The 18,902-nt window shown below is 43.0% G+C and overlaps 2 protein-coding genes across 5 annotated transcripts in view; both read left to right on the top strand.

Moving 5' to 3' along the window:
• The window catches only part of RASSF1 (Ras association domain family member 1), a 28,970-nt gene extending 20,957 nt beyond the window's left edge, over window positions 1-8,013 (top strand). For all 4 annotated transcript variants that reach the window (XM_083726636.1, XM_083726638.1, XM_083726639.1 and 1 more), the window contains 4 exons: window positions 3,032-3,136; window positions 3,750-4,047; window positions 4,823-4,938; window positions 6,358-8,013. In XM_083726636.1, coding sequence (XP_083582762.1) covers window positions 3,032-3,136; window positions 3,750-4,047; window positions 4,823-4,938; window positions 6,358-6,504 — 666 coding nt within the window. In that variant the 3' untranslated portion in view covers window positions 6,505-8,013. The remainder of the gene's footprint in view (window positions 1-3,031; window positions 3,137-3,749; window positions 4,048-4,822; window positions 4,939-6,357) is intronic.
• Window positions 8,014-10,766: 2,753 nt separating this feature from the next.
• Window positions 10,767-18,565, top strand: TUSC2 (tumor suppressor 2, mitochondrial calcium regulator). The gene is made up of 3 exons (XM_083726711.1): window positions 10,767-11,051; window positions 13,372-13,492; window positions 18,163-18,565. Exons 1-3 carry the CDS (start codon window positions 10,906-10,908, stop codon window positions 18,226-18,228), a joined length of 333 nt encoding a protein of 110 aa, XP_083582837.1. The 5' UTR covers window positions 10,767-10,905; the 3' UTR covers window positions 18,229-18,565.
• The last annotated feature ends 337 nt before the right edge of the window (window positions 18,566-18,902 follow it).

The raw sequence follows: 18,902 nt of genomic DNA, 5'->3' as shown, positions 1-18,902 counted from the left end.
GCTAAAAGTGCCTGGGCAACAACTATCTGCCAACAGAGAATGGGATGCTTGGAGCTGAAAGTTCATGGTTTAAATCCAGGGGTGGGAAACCTTTTTGGCCCATTGGGCAGAACAACCCATCTGTAAATCACTTGAAGTCATTATAGCACCAAATGATTGGTATGCAGGATATCCCATCCACCTGTCAAAGTCCATCACACATTGTTTTTAAAATGTTAGCAGGATGTCAGGCATTTGGGAACTACAGTGCAAGGGGTTTTGCCAGCCCTGAGCTTGCCAGCGCCAAACATATAGCTGGCAAAGCTGCTTTCTGCAGGAATTTGCTGTGCAGTCAAATTTCCCATGGGAACTCAGTCACTCAATCAATGCAGCTGTTCTGCAGGGATCAGCTGCATCTCTACCTGCCCCACACTTTGACATCACATATGATGTCAGATGTGGGGCAAGTGGCCATGGTTTGGGAAAATGAAATTGGGACCTCTGCCAGGCCAAATTTGGCTCATGGGCTAGAGGTTCCCCACCTCTGTTTTAAACATTGGAAATCAGAAGGTTTTTTCCATTTCAGCTAAATGGTAAAATAAGTTGTCTCTAGATTGACCTGCCAATAGGCAGGCAAGTTGTAATGTCTTGAGCTATCGTACAGCCAGGTTTTCTAGGCCAAGTACCATTCTTCTGCAAGTATTAACCGTACAACTCTAAATTGTAATGCTGAATTTGGCACATATTCACATGAGGTGTGCCCAAAAAATGCCAGTCTATTTTCCTTTGCAAACCATCTCTCAAGCTACTTAATTTTCAAAGGGAGAACTAATTCTTGGGAGTTATTCCTGTGGCTTAAGTATTATCAAGCTATTTCAAAATAGAGCCACAAGGTGCTAACGGGCCATGTGAAGGGCATGCTATTGCTTAAAGACCAGCACTGGTTCATGGTTAATTTCTGTACACAATTCAAAGAGATGGTGCTTTACTTCCAAAACTCCACACAACATGGGCCCAAGTTGCCAACAATATATGACCACACCAATGTGCCTGTGTGCTGTGATCTACTTTGGACACCTTCCTTAGGGTCACACCACCAAATGAGGTAAGACTAGTAGTAACGAGAGCCTCTTACTTGGTGCCTTAACCTAATTATTTTTGAAGTACCAGGCTTTTCTCAGGCTGTTAAGATATGATGAAATCTTAGAACTGCCTTTGATAATTTTATCTTCATGCTTCCTTTTCTTGCTATTGTGATTGATGTTTGTGTTCATTTTCTAATTAACAGTATTTTTATGAATATACATCTTTATCAATAAAAGATGTCCTGGTTTATTTTTTTAGAAGTAGTATATAAGGTCATATAACAAACATTGTCAGTGCCTCACAAATGCATTATTATTGCTTGGCTCCCATGTCTCCAGCTAAAAAGATTTGTATTATATGTACACTGTGTAGAGGATTGCATATTGCTTTATTCATAGGTCACCTCTGTGAAGGAGACCCTGGGAGAATAGGAGCTGATCTCCCCCATTACCTTTTGCTCATGTGGCTACTCATGCAGTGGGAAAGGAAGTGGTTCCCAGTAATCCCTGGAGATTTCTGATTGGTTTTTGGTGAGCTCATCTGGAATTCCCTACAATCTCCCTCCCCCCACCAAAAAGAGTGATGTCAACAGAAAAAGAGGCTGATGCAACCATGAGCAATTCACTTCTTCTGAAAATCTGAAAGAGAAACTGGTTGTGGGTGTGTATGTAGAAGGGTGCTCATTTTGTGCATGTAATTCTAGAGGTACTGTACATATTAAAGCAAACTTTTTATTGCACAGATTCCTGGCTTTCAGCGGGTTGAGGGCTATACTGTATTAAGTTACTAATGTCAGGAGTTAATGTCTTTTAAGAAGCTGGCTCTGTTGATCCTTTTTGTTCTGAGAGCCCCATTACCTTCTAATCTCAGTCGGATTCCTGTTGCATGCATTAGCAACGTAAACCATAGTGGGTTTACTTTATGTGGAAACCATTTGGAATTACCACCATGGTGCATAATGCCAAAGTACCTATTTGAGGTAGAGCTAGATCCTTGAGGTGAAACTGTATCTCAATGTAATTCTCCATAATTCAGTTTGAAGTAAATGTTTTGAAGTCTTGCTTCCGTTTCTGCATGTTTGAGAGTAGATGTTTGGCTCTAAATAGAGAACCCTGGTCCTCATTAGTAAAGCAAGTACTTCACAAGAAGGGTGGTTGCCTTTTTGGTGTACTGAAGCAGATTTTTTGTATGATGGCTTCTCTTCATGACAGAGGACCCTCTATGTGTCCTACCCAAAATAAAAAATTATTTTTGCAATACTGTGAAAGCCAGTGGATACGGCATTCCATTATTCAAAGGAGGGGGGTTTCATTGTCTGTAAGAATACTTTCATGCCTTCATTTCAGTGCAGGAGGGGACCCAGTGGGTACAAAGAAAGGCCCTTGCAGGCACATGTGTGCCACACTAATAACCCCTGTTGTTCAGAATACCTATTATTGCAGCTTCTGGGAATTCAGGGTGTGGTTAGATGCTGCAGTTTGCAGGTACAGCATAAGTCTACTTTGTAGCCTTTTTAATGGTAAGAGAATTCTGATCCTTGGGTGTTGTATATTAATCATGGGGCCAATGTACAGTCATGTTTCTGGGGTGTTGTAACACCAAGCAGGCATTATGTGATTATCAGCCTCTTCTCACACCCACATATGATTTGTTTGCACACAAGGATTTTGTAATCTACCATTCAAAGCTGAGAATGGAAATCAGGAAGTTTTTGTTTCTTGGTATAATGAGTTCATTCAACCCCAAAGCAAGCTAAGGAGTGGTGAGGACTGGCATGTAGAAAGCTTCACCTGAAACCTGTAGTTTCTCTTGACACCACCTTCCTAATTTATACAAGGTCTGATCCACTGCACTACTTGATCACTTATATCTAAACAAATGTTGGTTTAACTTGCCATGAAGGGAAATGAACTATATTTGTGGGATTGCATTGAAAACTAATTCCAGATTACCTACTCTTCTGCAGGATGAACAGATCGACTGGGACAAGCCAGTTCTGTCCCAAACTGAGATTGAGCAAAGGATAAAAGAATACAACAGTCAGATTAACAGCAACCTCTTCATGAGCTTGGTAAGTTTTTCAGGAGAGATAATTCTTAGCCCTTGTATAACTTAGTAAGGTTAAAAGGTAAAGGACCCTTGGGTGGTTAAGTCCAGTCAAATTCGACTATGGGGTGCAGTGCTCATCTCCACTTTTAGGCCAAGGGAGCTGACATTTGTCTGCAGACAGTTTTTTCAAGTCATGTGGCCAGCATAACTAAACCACTTCTGGCACAATGGGACACAGTGATGGAAGCCAGCGTGCACGGAAACATCATTTACCTTCCAGCCGCAGCAGTACCTATTTATTTACTTGCGCTGGTTTACTTTTGAACTGCTAGGTTGGCAGTTTTACCTGTATAACTTGGTAGCTGAGCTTCGGAGCCTATGTCTGCATTTGCTGTCCCATCATTGTAATCCTTAAAATGAAAACTACTGTATAGCAATCATTGCAAGCATATTCCATCCCTGTTTTGATGGCATCCTGTATTTGTAGAAAAACCCTGTTCATTCCAAGGTTTGTGAGAATTTACTTTGGCTTCTTTGACCCTCAAAGACACTGACTCGTAGCCTGTTTTTATTCTTACTAACTTTTACAACCATGTGACCCTCATGCAATGCTTACTGTACTTTTGCTCCTACAGAACAAAGATGGTTCCTACACTGGTTTCATCAAGGTGCAATTAAAGCTGATACGGCCTGTCTCAGTACCTGCCAATAAGAAGGCGCCTTCTATCCAGGACACCAGGAAGTGCTCCTCACGCAGCCAGGCAGTAAAGCGGCGCACCTCATTCTACCTACCCAAGGACACAATCAAGCACCTGCATTTAATTTCTTGTACCCGTGCCAGTGAGGTCATTGAAGCTCTGCTGAAGAAATTCATGGTAGTTGACAATCCCCGCAAGTTTGCCCTCTTTGAGAGAACAGAAAAGGATGACCAAGGTACCTGATCTCCCCCCTCCCAGTTTTTTGAGAAGCCAACATGTAACATATTGCAGACTTCTAAACATCAGCTTGCCTAGTAACCTGCAGCAAATAAGAATTGGTTCCAGTTGGCCAGGAAAGGAAGGTTTTATCAGATGGGAAGAAGTTCATTTCTTTGCTTGGGTTGTTAGAGTGCAGTGAACAACTAACATAAGTGTTAATGAGAAAAGAGGCTAGTAAAATTTTGTGGGCCCTTAATTTTTGCACTTACTTGTGAAGCTGATTTATTAATACATTGTCTGAAACCAAGTGATGTAATCTTAGCAATTAGTCCTAGAATAAGAAGAGGTTGAGAGAAAGCAGTCTGTAAATCATACAGAGCAAGTTTGTTCACTTTCTACTGAAGATTCTAAATATAGTTCTGACTTCATTTTTGAAGTTTCTGCTGATGTAGCAGAGAAGCTTTATATAAGACTGTATTCTCATTATTGTTAATTATAGGTCTGTATTAGAGTGTGTCTCATCATTTTATGTTGCTGCTGACTGAGGCAGGCTGGAAGGAAGAAAAGCTGAATCTTCCTTACATCCTCTTTTCCTGACCTGTTCCCTGCAGCACTGCTTACTAAAAGAAATGGAAATTGAAAACTAGTGGATTAACAGCACCCTCTGCTGGCAAAAAATAGACTGCTTAAATTAAACAAGGGCCAGTCTGATCTGTCCAGGTGACTGTTATACAGAGTCAGCGTGATTGAGTTCTTCATTTAATCCCTCTTCTAATGTTCTTGTGTGTCAGTATATCTCCGCAAGCTTTCTGATGAGGAGCAGCCCTTGCGTCTCCGGCTACTAGCTGGCCCTAGTGAAAAAGCACTGAGCTTTGTCCTGAAGGAAAATGAAACTGGAGAAGTCAATGTGAGTATTTGTGTTTATGGTTTGTCTGAGGTTCCATGTCAAGTTATGTGGAACTGACAAAGCCTATAATATTTGCTATCAAGTTTACTTTTATCTTTATCTCAATAGATAAAAGAAGGGCACTCATGCTCCTAGTTCCAGTTGCGTGGTTGGCTTTAACTAGTGATGCAGAGTAGAAACTTCTTCCCCACAATTATTTTTCTTGCAGAAAACATTACATTTCTAGAAATATATTGTTTAACATAATCAGTGAATACAAATTTGTACTCTGTCAGGAAGCTGTACCTTGAACATACATGGTGCACAGCTCTGTGGGTTTGCAAAAATTAGTAACAGCTGCCAGTGCTAAATTATTTTTCTTTTTTAAAAAATTGGGGTGTCTGGGGATGCAATATGTGCTATTTGTCATCTCTTAAAATATTTACATGCGTTCCAGGAAAAAAAAGCCCTTTTGAGTAAAGCTTTGGTTCAAACATAGCATTTAAACTGAATTAAATTATTCTAGCCTTTTCCCCAATCAAATAGTTGAGTTGGAAAAACCTGAAGTCAAACATGCTGAACTGGATGCCAATTAATGCTGGGGATCATAACATCTTTTGATTTAATGTATTTCAGAAAAAATACTACAGCTAATTTATAACTATGAACAAAAGCAGCAGCATACAGGCTATCTGTTCTTGTTTCATGTTGACACATGATACATTCTAATAGATGGGAGCTTGAGGGGGTTTTAAGTTAAGGGCTGAACCTTCAGCAAAAAAAGAATATTCTCTAGAGCATGATTTAAAAATTCAAACATTGTGGCTTGATGACACTTTATTGCCCCATTGAAAATGACCCAAGGACTTAATTGTAGAACAAGACTGACTATAGAGCAGAGCTCTTAAAGGTGATGTTCATGGTAGAAAAAACCTCACATAATGGAATTAATGTGGTAGAACATAGTTCTTGGTCTACTCATAGACGCTGTTGATTAATTAATTCCCTGGGTCAAGAGTGAGAGAGAATGAATTACAAAAGGATCTGTTCTACACTGTTCATAGGAATGTCTTAGCATGTGCAATAACAAATGCTCACTTTAGGTTAAAATCTTTCCTGAAATCTTGAAAATGCTAGTTATCTGTGCAGTCCTGTTTTAGTATTGTTCTTGAATCTTGGAGCATTGTGAAATCCAGATATACCACACTCTGGCTATTTTTCTGCCTTGTTCTACATGCATACATCACTCTGGCTATTTTTCTGCCTTGTTCTACATGCATACATCATTGACCCCTTGCACCTCTTGCCACAAGTCTAGGTTCCCTCCTTACCAGTAAAGCTGTGCTTCTACCTGGAGTACCACTGAGCTCATGACTGTAATACTAATACAAGTGCCATCAGCACTGTGGTCACTACTTGCTTTTTCACATTTTTCTGCAGTGGGATGCCTTTAGTATGCCTGAGCTACAGAACTTCCTGCGTATCTTGCAGCGTGAAGAGGAAGAGCATATTCGACAGATCCTGCAGAAATATTCCCATTGCCGCCAAAAGATGCAAGAGGCTCTGGCCACCCGCACACCAGGTTGACGAGGTGCTCCATCCCAGACCCAGCACTCCAGTAAATATAAGATGCCAGATGCAGAGAAGTGGTGAAGCCAAGAAGACTACGAGTGAAGCGATCCTGCGATTGTGTGGGTTGAATGTATCTCTGGAGGGGAGTAGGGTGGGAAAGGGACAACAGGGGTTTGTGAGCCCGTGACTGGTGCATGTGTGTGTGCTCTCCATGGAGTGAGTGGTTAATAGAGATGTTGCATGCATGATGCAATGGGATCAGTTGGGGAAGTAAGGAAGTGCCTGTGGGATGTGTTTGAAGATGAGAATTTGAGTAGCCTTGCTACAGCAGCTACTTTCAAAGTGCCAGGATGCTAATGCCACTTTTATACCTACAGTGTGTCCAAATGAGGTTTATGTGGGCTTGGTGTAAAGATCACTTGAGATTTAACATAAGCAAAATAAATCAAAGTGGCCTCAAATTCTGATGTATTCCCAAGAAGGGAGGTGGCCTTAGCAAGCACCTTCCTTCACAATACCATTTTTGTATTTCTATCAGAATCAAACTTTGAAGGCCCATGGATTGATCTGATATGTTCAATCATGTCTTTATTTGTCGAGATTGATACTGATTCATATAACAGTAAGACTGCTAGCAGAATGGAACTACCTGCCTATATAGACTGCTCAGACTATGGTCATACAAAACAATGACGAAAATGTCTGTTGACTCCCATCTCAGATGAATCTGAATGGGATTCAAGAGTAATTGAACCAGAATAAAAAAATGCCAAAGGAAACTCTGATTAGCAGAACCCAAAGAAAAGGTAGAGTTCCTGATTATTTTTCTGATACATAGGAAAGGACATGCAGACCAAAATGCACCATAATTGCAATACAAATAGTATCTAGAAATGATATTTGGACTATGGTCCAAATATCAGAAAAAAGGACTATAAAAAACAATATAATATAGAATAGTATGGTAAGAGCAGTGATCAAGGACCCCCAAATAACCCATGGAAGAAGGAACAGACACTTTTTATTGCCCAGACAGAATTTATTTGTCTCTAGTTATTAAAAATCTGAAAACCAAGGATGTAACATCATCAGGATTCAGGTTTCTCTTCTGCTGAAGGCAACCATAGCTTTGGCCACCCTCCTTTATATGTTGCAATCTCTCATAGACATGCATGAGAGGCATTGGTGTATGTTTTGAAAGGCAACCTTGACTTGGGCACGACCTGGCAGGAAATAAAACTGTCTCTGTGTAGTAGTTGAACTTCATTGGTGGAGGGGGTATTTGTACTACAATAAGTGTTTTGTTCTTTTTAAAGTCTGAAACACTCTGAAACACTCTCCAGACCAGGTATCCAAAGGAAAATGGACCTCCTAGTCTTGGCTGACCCTTCTGGAGAGTAGTTTTTCAAATCAGGACTGTCTTGTTATCTGTCTTGAGATTCCAATGGATTAAAAACCTTGGAGGCTCAAGTTATGAATGGCGCTGCTTGTATACAATTCAATAAAAAATTCAGGGGTGAGAAATGTGTGGTGTAATATGTGCTTGAGAACTACTACTATGTTGGGACAATAAGGTCATTCCACAGTCGATAAACTAGAGAAGTATAAGTGGAAAATGCAGTTCTCCCACTAAGACTGTACTCCTGTTCTGTGCTCCTAACTCTGGCCCTTTGCCACCCATCTCTCAGATTTCAACAAGGACATCCAACAGTTGGTATGAAATCAAAATGTAGATATATGATAGATTAGGGTCAAGTCAGGGTCCACCACAACTTTGAATTACAGCATCCTAGGATGGTTTCAGTTTGGTGTAGATGCCAATGAGAGAATCTCTAAAATGCAATCCTTATTTTTCAAAACATTTTCTGTTGCTGATTGCCCCTTCTGATACCCAAACTATATTTAAAAGTAAGAAGCAGTTTGTATTTAAAGGTAAAGGACCCCTGACAGTTATGTCCAGTCGCGAACGACTCATGGGGTTGCGGCGCTCATCTCACTTTACTGGCTGAGGGAGCCGATGTTTGTCCGCAGACAGTTTTTCCGAATCATGTGGCCAGCATGACTAAGCCGCTTCTGGCGAAACCAGAGCAGCGCACAGAAACGCTGTTTACCTTCCTGCCGGAGCAGTACCTTTTTTATCTACCTGCACTTTGACATGTTTTCGAACTGTTAGGTTGGCAGGCGGTAGAACTGAGCAATGGGAGCTCACCCCGTCGGGATTCAAACCGCTGACCTTCTGATCCGCAAGCCCTAGGCTCAGTGGTTTAGACCACAGCACCACCCGCGTCCCTAGTTTGTATTAAGGTGACTATTAACTCTGGAATTGAAGCAGAATAGGTGACCCCTAAACAGAATGCCTTCCTTAGAACAGAGAGTTGTTGAGCCCTCAAGACCCCACAGGACATCACATGCAGAAGATGTTGATGCAGTTCTGTAAATCCGTGTATTTATTTGTTAATAAATAAGCCTATTATATCTCCCACAACTACCTTGGTGCCTACTTCCAATAATGTCAGGTACATTGGGATCCACAAGCCATTTCATATTATTTATTTCATTTTGCAGATTTATAAACACTTCATAGCCAAAGGTACAATAAGATAAAATATAAAAAGACACATTCGAAAAACAATAAAACCAGGCCTAGGCACGATAGTATACTGTACTTAAGAAATATCATCTGCAAAACAAAAATCTTATGTGGCTGCTGGCTACCAAAGTGGTCTGCTGAAGTCACAGCAGATTGCACATAAACCCCAGAATATCACAGAGACTCTAAGGACCAGACAGTGTCATCCATACCTCAGTGCTGCAAAGACATGTTTTTTTCTCCTTGTCGAATTGTGGCCATACAGTTCCTCTGTATTAATGGGTTGCTCTTTGTCAAGCTTGTGGGTTGCACGCCATCCTGCTGGCAAAATTATTTTTCAGTCCCAATAACTTGTGAACTAGATTTTTATCGCCAAAGCATGGGTCATTGTGCATGTGATTCTCACAGAGCACGTCAATACATCTCCATTTTCAACAACACGAAAATGTATGCTGTGAAAGGACTTAAGAGTTACCCAATTCAAGAACAATTCTGAACTGGATTTGTTTGTCCTTACTAGTGATTTTATAGCCAAATCAGGCTATATAGTGTCGTATGAACTTCATAGGAGCCTGCTGGATGAGGCCAATGGCCCATCTAGTCCAGTATCTTCTGACAGTGGCCAATCAGATCACTGAGAAACCCACAAGCAGGATTTGTGCTCAAGAGTACTCTTCCCCTCTTGTGGTTTCCAGCAACTAGTTGGTATTCAAAAGCATTACTACTTCCAAAATGACATCCAATTCATTATGTGGTTCCCATTTTAGGTTGGTTTCCCTGTGTGGTTCATATTATCAAGCTGACAACCCAGTGTAAGAGGGGAAGATGTAAAAGATCAAGGGGAAAATGCCAGTGAATAGGATTTTTTGCATAACTTCGGGTATGAGAGATACATTCAGCCTCTGAAATACACTTTCAGCCTGAACAAAAGAGGTAAATTTTCAGTGCAGCCCTAGTAACTGAGGAGAGAGAGAAAGAGAGAGGAAGACAATTTTGTTTACATCTCGGCCTTAAATATATTTTCATGGATGCAATTTGTATTGCTCTGGAAATAGAAATTGGCTTGGATATGCAAATGCTATGGACTTTTAAGTCATTTTCGGCTTCACCTTTCCCCAAACGTTGCATCACACTGCACCTGTTCACAAACATGTTAGTTAGGAATAAGTCCCGTTGACTTAAGTTTTTGCAGCATAAAAGCATACATAACAGAAATTGGAAGTGTATCAGTGAGGCCATTGAAGCTACAAATAAGTAGGACTGCAAATTTGGGTATTTCTTTGTTAAAATAATTTAATATAGGTAATCAGAATTTCTTGAATGACGGTTTCTTTTTACCAGAAAGGTAATTTGTTTGGAAACCAGCTCACATACTGATCTCGCTACTTGCATCAGTCTGCTTGTAGCAGCATTTGCATTAATGGAGGCCAGTCATCCTATCGCCACTTGCTTAGAGGTGTGTTGGAACTGTAGTTCTGAGCACTGGACTCTGATGGAAGTATTATAGCTGTCGGTCTCAATCGTCCTATTGAGAACACAGATCCTGCTTCCCCCACCCACTCTCGCCCTATACAGGCAGCCCGCTCTCACCTCCACAGGGGAGCGGAAGTTGCGTCACGCCGCAGCCCCGCTACAGAGCGGCGCTTTCGACCTTCTTTTGGAAGCGGACTTCCGGAGGCGGCGGACCTGGAAGTTGCGTCGCCGGGAGAGGGGCGGAGTTTTCCGGTGCAGGGAAGGTGCCGTTGCCAGCAGCCTCCCCGGAGGCACCGGCAGGCTCCTCTCCATCCCTCAGCTCCCCTTTCCCGGCCATGCGGCCGCTCTGAGCCATGGGCGCCAGCGGCTCCAAGTCCCGGGGCCTCTGGCCCTTCGGCTCGGGCGGGCCGGGCGGCTCCGAGGGGCCGGGCGGAGACCAGGCTCTGGCCCGGGCGCGGGGACTCTGCTCGGCCACCCCCTTCGTCTTCACCCGCCGCGGGTAAGAGCAAAGCCGACTGCTGCTGCCGCCGAGGGAGCCGCGGGAAAGCGAGGGAGGGAGGTCGCCCTGACCTGCCCGTAGACCTTGCAGAGGCGGCGGCAGGGCTCCATCTCAACCCTCCCCGGTGCTCGTCCGCTTTCCTAACCCCTGACCCCGGTGCGACGCAGGGACTGGCCAGGCTGGTTCCTTCCCCTTGCGTCCGCCCCATCCGAGTCTCTGCCTCATCCAGTGGACGGAGATGCGGCGCTGACCTTATGCCAGAGGAAGCGGGCTTTTCTTTCCCGCGGGAGACGCTCCGCCTGGCGCTTCTGGGGCCGCTTTCTGAAGCCTCCCTTGCGCCCATGGGTCCCCAGCACAAGTTCATGTGCCGCTTGCAGCTCCCCCCACCCGCAGCGGTGCCGGAGTCTTCCTCCTCGCTCTCTCCCTCCCCCTTGCAGAAAGCCTCGTGGGCGCATGTTGCAAGTTCGGTAGTTAAAGGGCTCTGCCGGCCTTCTGCTGGTCACTCTAAGGTTGTGGTGCCCGAAGAGTTTGCCGGGCAAAGGGCGAGATTTTGTTTTCTGCGCGCCATCATGGTGCAATGAGGTTTCATAGAGGTAGGGACAATGTTCAGCTACTGAATATTGGCTTCCAGGTAATAGTATCTCCTTGTGCATGCCTCCTGGATTTAGATAAGACTGTCTAACCCTCTGTTTTCCTTGTTGCCTGACGTTTGGTTTATAGCACCTCTTTGCTCCAAAGCTCAGCTGATACTGTTTTTATGTAGATGTTGAATTGCAGCCTGAAGTATTTGGCAACAACAGACCATTCTGTAAAACCACCTAGGTGTTTTTTGAGAAATTTAGAAAGTTTTTTGGACCAGTTTGTGGGGATAAGCCTAGATTTATTCCGAGCTTGTAAAGTCACTAGCATAGCAAGAAATGTGACAAGCGCATTCTAGTGGCTTGGAAATAGTGCCTCCATTAGGTCCTTTTGCACTATTGTTCCTTTGCCAGCTCTTAAATTAGTAAATTTTCAGCTGTGCCAGAATGCCTGCCTTCTTCCAAAGTAATGACTGGCATCTGTATTTCCATTCTAGCTAGGCAACTGGCCAGATGTTGAATCAAATGCCTTTGTTGGCAGACTGGCTGCAAAATTTCTATATCATGGAAGCAAAGGTGTCATTTTCATTTTGAGTTGCATATTCTTGCTATTTTCTCTTTTCTCATCCCCCCCTCAATGTATCCTGAGAATTCCTGTGTATTTTCATACAGTCTGCTATGAATGTGGCAACACAGCAAAGAAAAGAAGTTACTGAATTCTGAACACTGCTTTGCTGAAGTAGTTGAGTATGTTAGTGAGAAATGTTTAAATTTAAACTTGACAGAATTCCAGTTTCCTAAGCTTTGGGCAGTTGTTTAAAAGTGACAGAAATGCCGTTTTAAACATTCTGTTGTTGGTCAGGAGCTGTTGGCATTTATGCAGCAGGAGTGATTATCCAATCCTGTCAGCATCTTACCTCCAATAAATATGTTAAGAAATCAATCATTATGATTAATTATGATTAATTCTAGTTAAATGCCCATTCTGCTTAAGTGCAACCATGACACTCTTCTACGCTTTGGTTTTACCATGCTATAAACTTGTTTTAAATCAAATGCTCTCTCCCTGAGGAGAATCTGACATCTTGTCACTTCAATAGTTGCACCAAGTGTTTTTCTTTTTACTCTTGGCAAAAATTAGTCAGGTTTGTAAGGTAGTCTTCAATATGTGTCTGCACATACTTTGAAATGGTACTGTGTTAGAGCATCTGTTTTGCATACAGAAGGACCCAGAGTCAATTCCTAAGATCTCCAAGTAGGGCTGGGAAAGATCTCTACCAGAAGCCTTGGAAAGTTGATGCCCGTCATTGTAGATAATATTGAGCTAGATGGTCCGACTTGATAGAACACAGCTTTTTATGTTATTACTGGGATGGAATATGATCTCAAGAATCGCCATCTGTTTGATGGGACAACATTTACTATGAGTTTTGTGGAAAAGTTAATTTGTTCTGTGTAAACTATTAGTGCAAGGGTGGGCGACTTGTGGTAAAACTGGTTGGGAGAGTAGGTTGATTAGTAGTCTGGTTTCTGCTCATTTTAGGCAACCGCCGTGCAGAATTTCCCCTGACAATTAACCTTCTCCTTACTGTAGTGCAAGGGATGAGGAGCTAGCAAATGGGTGGCAGCAACAGCTGCCAGCTAGCTGGCTTGCTGCTAGCTCTTAGTCGCAGATTTGAAAAGCAGCTGCTTGTGCTTCTTCTGTCTGAAGCTTTTTCTAAATGTTTTTCATTTCTTCGCAGCTCTATGTATTACGATGAGGATGGTGACCTTGCCCATGAGTTTTATGAGGAGACAATAGTCACCAAAAATGGGAGAAAGCGTGCCAAGCTGAAAAGAATCCACAAGAACCTGATACCTCAGGTAACACAATCAGAAGCAAAAGGGAGCTGTTGCAAAGTGGTTTCAAGCTAACACTTGAGGATACTGAGCAACAAGAGAGTCACTGAGTTTATACCAAGGGTAGCTAACCTGCTGTCTTCCAGCTATTTCTGGATTCCCATCAACCCCAGCCAGTGTAACCACTGGTCAGGCATGATGGGAGCCGTAGAAATCTGGAGGCCCACACGTTGGTCATTCCCATGTGATTCCTTTGAATTTTCATAGAAGTGGTTTTCTACATTGCCAGCTTTATAGTACAGTAGTACCTCGGGTTACAGACGCTTCAGGTTACAGAATCCGCTAACCCAGAAATAGTACCTTGGGTTAAGAACTTTGCTTCAGGATGAGAACAGAAATCGTGCTTTGGCAGCGCGGCGGCAGCAAGAGGCCCCATTAGCTAAAGTGGTCTTCAGGTTAAGAACGGACCTCCAAAATGAATTAAGTTCTTAGCCCGAGGTACCACTGCATTAGTCTACAGCAGGGGTGGAGTGGGGGGGCGGGGCTTTAGGCCCTCAAATGTTGGACTCCAACTCCCATCAGCCCCTGCCAGTGTGGCCAATGCCAGCTTTATAGTACAGTAGTACCTCGGGTTACAGACGCTTCAGGTTACAGACTCCACTAACCCAGAAATAGTACCTTGGGTTAAGAACTTTGCTTCAGAATGAGAACAGAAATTGCACAGCGACAGCGGGAGGCCCCATTAGCTAAAGTGGTACCTCAGGTTAAGAATAGTTTCAGGTTGAGAACGGACCTCCAGAATGAATTAAGTTCTTAACCCAAGGTACCACTGTATTGTCTTCTGAAATACTGGATTTGATTGTTTGTGCGGACACCAGTACCAGCCTTCATCGTGTTCAGCAACAATGGTTGTGTCTGTATTGGCCATCTTGAAATCACTACAGATGCAGTTCTAGGAATCTTTGTCAACCTTCCCTGGGATTTTTTTTTTAATGGTGACAAAACAACCTAATTTTAAAATGCTTGTTCAAGTTCCTGTATGCAGCAACTGTCACCTTCTTGAAAGAACATCAGCCACTTTGAATTTCTGTCTTTTGAGCTAGTGATAAAAGGCCCAGATGCCTCATTTCTGGAACTGGATTGTAGTAAATATGAGCGCTTTCATAACATTCTATATTGGGTTATTGAGGATTTTGTAATGAATGATGGGAACATAATAAATATTTCATTATTGTTTGAAATGATTTTATCCTGCTGTTTTGCAACCTCATGTCAGCTTAGATCAAATACATTAGTCATATTGAACCAAAGTAATTTAAGACAAAGCAATCCAAGGTTTTAATAATAAGATTACATATCATGGCATAAATTAGCAGGCCTATGATTTGCAACATAGGTGAAATTTGTACCCTGTCTGGATTTAGGAGAAGAGAGAGCAGCTCCATGCTTCCTTAGGGAAGCAGTTCCACAACCTTAGGGCACTAATTCTTAGGATGAATTACTGTACATCCACACCTGTGTAGGTGGCCCAAATAGATATTAATACTGCTGTTAGGTACGAATGTTGTTCTTGTAAGATCCCTTCATAGTAGTAAACACCCATGGCCTAGATCCATGGAACTGTGCACTGTGGTCCCAAGAGTTTGAATTTGTGTTTCAAATGGCTTGAGGGAGTATCTGTTGTTGGAAGAGGAAAAATCAAACATTTCATTGGGTATGTCTAAAGTAGCTCATTCAGTCTCAGCCCCTGCTGAAATCATGGGTAGAGTTTGCCCGATCAGTTTACAGTGAGAATGAGGGGAGGCTAAAAAGGCAAGCCTTACTGAACATGAACTGATGTGTTGGGAGGCTTGTGGAACTGCTTCTGGTTAAAATCAGTGCACAATACAGGTGACTATAGCTGTGTAAATGAGCAGAGGAGAAAATAACAGCTACTAGTGGATAAGAAAGCTGCAGTTGTAAAGGACAGTGTTTTGCATCAACAACAAAAATTCAGATTCTTGGGAGTCACAAGGTTCCCTATCATTATAGAGAAGGCAAGGCAGCGCTGCCTCAAATTTTAGTCAGAAAGTAATATGGCTTGTGATGACTTGGTAAAATTGTAGATGACACTGGTTGGTATATGGTAGTATTTCATGCTGGAAACATGATGTGTAAAGTTCTGTTGGTTCTGGGCTCACTTGAATGAAACTCTTAATGATGATCCAGCACTTGAGAAGAGAAGGATAAAGAAGGCTTGTTCTTCTGTTGTCTGTCCTGTATGTGGACACTGCTTCCTTGGAGGTTTTTAAGCAGAAATTGGATGGTCATCTGGTCTTGGATGCTTTAGTTGAGATTCCTGCATTGCAGGGAGTTGGACTAGATGACCCTCGGGGTCACTTCCAACTCTTCAGTTCTATGATTCTGTGCCTATCTCAAGAGCTTCTGACACCTTTTGTTGAGCACTACAATCCTGAAGATAAGGAAAAAGGTAACTGTTTGTATAGAAGTGAGTGTAAAATCTTCACTGTAGATGTACCTAAGCATGGGAAGTGTGGAGGGTCAGTTATGGCTGTCATAACCTGGGTTTGATTTTGCCTTGACAAAAGGTTACTCTTCTGTCCGTCCTGATTGTGGACCCATTGACCAGCTTGATTCTGTCTTGTAACTAGCACACCAGGGAACGTGGGGTATGCATATAGTTCAATTGAAAGTACAAGTCTGGTTATCTGGTGCGATTTGTAGCCATTAACTATAAAAACCTTCCTGTGGCTACTGTTTCTATAAGCATCATGGGGGGGTGGGAATGTTCTTTGCTAATGCTTTTATATTATGGACTTCTAGAGGCTTCCATAACATCTTGCATTTGCCATTTTTCAAGTAAAAGTAGGCATGAAATATTTTCACTTCTGCGCTGTGACTCAATATTGCTTGTGGCGTATAATTCTCTTGAGAAGTGCTGGACCAAGTTTGTCAAATACCACTAATGCATGACCAGTTAGTTTTATGAGGCAGGTGGCGCTGTGGGTTAAAGCCTCAGCGCCTAGGACTTGCCGATCGAAAGGTCGGCGGTTCGAATCCCTGCGGCGGGGTGCGCTCCCGCTGCTCGGTCCCAGCGCCTGCCAACCTAGCAGTTCGAAAGCACCTCCGGGTGCAAGTAGATAAATAGGGACCGCTTACCAGCGGGAAGGTAAACGGCGTTTCCGTGTGCGGCTCTGGCTCACCAGAGCAGCGATGTCACGCTGGCCACGTGACCCGGAAGTGTCTCCGGACAGCGCTGGCCCCTGGCCTCTTAAGTGAGATGGGCGCACAACCCCAGAGTCTGTCAAGACTGGCCCGTACGGGCAGGGGTACCTTTACCTTTACTTGGAGGTAGCATACCTTCCAATCAATTTATTGCTGGAAGAATCTGAATGAAGCCAGCGTGTCCTAGATTACCACATCTTGACTTAATAATTGAGATATGAATGAGCGTTTGCATGTTTGCACATATCTGCTTTCTTCCTCCTTCACTCAAGGAGGCAAACAAGCCAGCAGGCCATTGTTAAACATAGCTTCCTGTTAAATGTCCAAACTGGGAAGTGTTGATTAATGGTTTCCAGTGAAGCCAACTTTAAACCTTCATCTCCTGACCTATCTGTAAGCTATGGTTTACTGCAGCTTCTTGGCTTGTTTGTCTGCTTGTGCATATGGAGGGACAAGGCAGATATATGAAGCTTGTTAGTATCTCCATTTATGAATCCAAGATGTGATTATCCAAGGTTTTTCACTTGGCCAAATTCATATAAACTCACTTTATTAGCCTTGCTTTAATCAATGAGTTTACTTTCTAGTCCATTGGAAGCTTGGCGACTTTCTCCATTCTATTAGCATTCAGCAAGAATGGAAAACATCTGAATTACTTAAGGCCAAAGTAGATGGCAGTGTGAAAGATGATTGGTGGCAGGTTAAATTGAGTAATTTATTCTGTGAAGGGGGGGTATTAAAAAAATCTCCCCTGAACCCTTTTCTGTTCAAATCTCTCCTCTTCCCCCCTCCCCAGTTGCTGTTTAACCTATAGAACAAAACCTGTATAGGGACCTAATAACTTTGCAGTGGGAAGGAGCTTCCGTTGGAAAATGGCATGGTGGGCAAGAGTTGAACATAAATACCTAATAAAGCAAAAAACATTAACTTCCTTCTCACAAACACATTTAAAAGGCCATAGAATGTTTAATTGGCCAAAGGCCTGCTTAAAAAGAAATGTTATTGCCTGGCGACTGAAGATATGTATTGAAGGTGCCAGGCGAACCTTCCCAGGGAGAGCATTCCAAAAATGGAGAGCTACTGCAGAAAAGGCTGCATTCTCGTGTTGCTGCCCTCTGAGCCCCTTGTGGAGGGAGCACACAAAGAAAACCTCAGGTGATGATTGCAGGGTCCAGGTCAGTTCATATGGAGGGAGACGGTCCTTGAGGTATTGAAGTAACTGGCCGTACATTTCCAGCTCATGCAGTTTTCTGATCCTTTATCTCAATTTGTTCCTGTCTAGTTTCTAGAGTTCATACCCATGACCTAACACAAATAGCCCAGTTGCTTTGGTATGGCTTTTGGGCCAGAAGTCATTAAACAAGGAACTGTATTAACTCGACTGGCACCATGTCCCTTCATTCCACATCATTTTTAGCCAGATTTCCAAGTGGCATTATCTCATCCTTGTTGCATCTTTCTCTTTACAGGGCATAGTGAAACTGGATCACCCTCGGATACATGTGGACTTCCCTGTTATCATCTGTGAGGTCTGAGCCATGGAGGGCAGTGTGAACTGTCAGTGTGTGCTATCAAGGCACCTTACCTGCCCAGTTTTACTGTACCTCACGTAAACCAAGCTAGGCAGCCACGTCTCCCTTCAGAGTGATGGATCAAGAGCACAGACGCATGGTTAGCTCTGAAGCTTGTCTGCTAGGATGAGGCGGCAACGGCTACGGCACTGACGGCATCATGGGATCGTATAATCAGGAATAGCATTGGCTAGGGATGTGTGTTGGTAGGACCTGTGTCACGTGAGATGTTTGGCCTTGTTTAGTGACCTGCTCAAAAAAAATCCCCCTTGCTGAATTGAGTAAAATCCCTTTATCAGCCTTAGGTGGCAACAGATTTCAAGTGTCTTGAGACAACGGAGAACCAACCTGCACCTTTTTCTGACCAGGTGGCCTGCTTTCTGAGTTCCCCATCAGTATTCTTTAAATGCTGACAACGAAGTTTCTGTTTATATGCTGTACATGAGAGTAAAGGTGAGCAGTAAGCGGCTTGTGCTTCTCCACCCCTTTCCTCAACGTAACATAACTGAATAATCTAATGCTGTACTGTACTTGGAGGGATGGAGGATGATAACAGAGCTGTACCTAACAGAGTTGTCCAAGGCAGAGCTCCCTATTGAAACAGACTGATGTGCAAGCCTTGCTCCCCCTCTCTCTAA

This window comes from Podarcis gaigeae (assembly GCF_964106915.1).
Source record: "Podarcis gaigeae genome assembly, chromosome: 2".
NCBI lineage: Eukaryota > Metazoa > Chordata > Lepidosauria > Squamata > Lacertidae > Podarcis > Podarcis gaigeae.
This window is presented reverse-complemented; position numbering and strand designations above follow the sequence as displayed.

Coding starts and splice junctions, on each gene's coding strand:
- TUSC2 (XM_083726711.1), top strand. CDS start 10,906: ATGGGCGCCAGCGGCTCCAAGTCCCGGGGCCTCTGGCCCTTCGGCTCG. Junction 11,052..13,371: donor TTCGTCTTCACCCGCCGCGG/GTAAGAGCAAAG, acceptor ATTTCTTCGCAG/CTCTATGTATTACGATGAGG. Junction 13,493..18,162: donor ACAAGAACCTGATACCTCAG/GTAACACAATCA, acceptor TTCTCTTTACAG/GGCATAGTGAAACTGGATCA.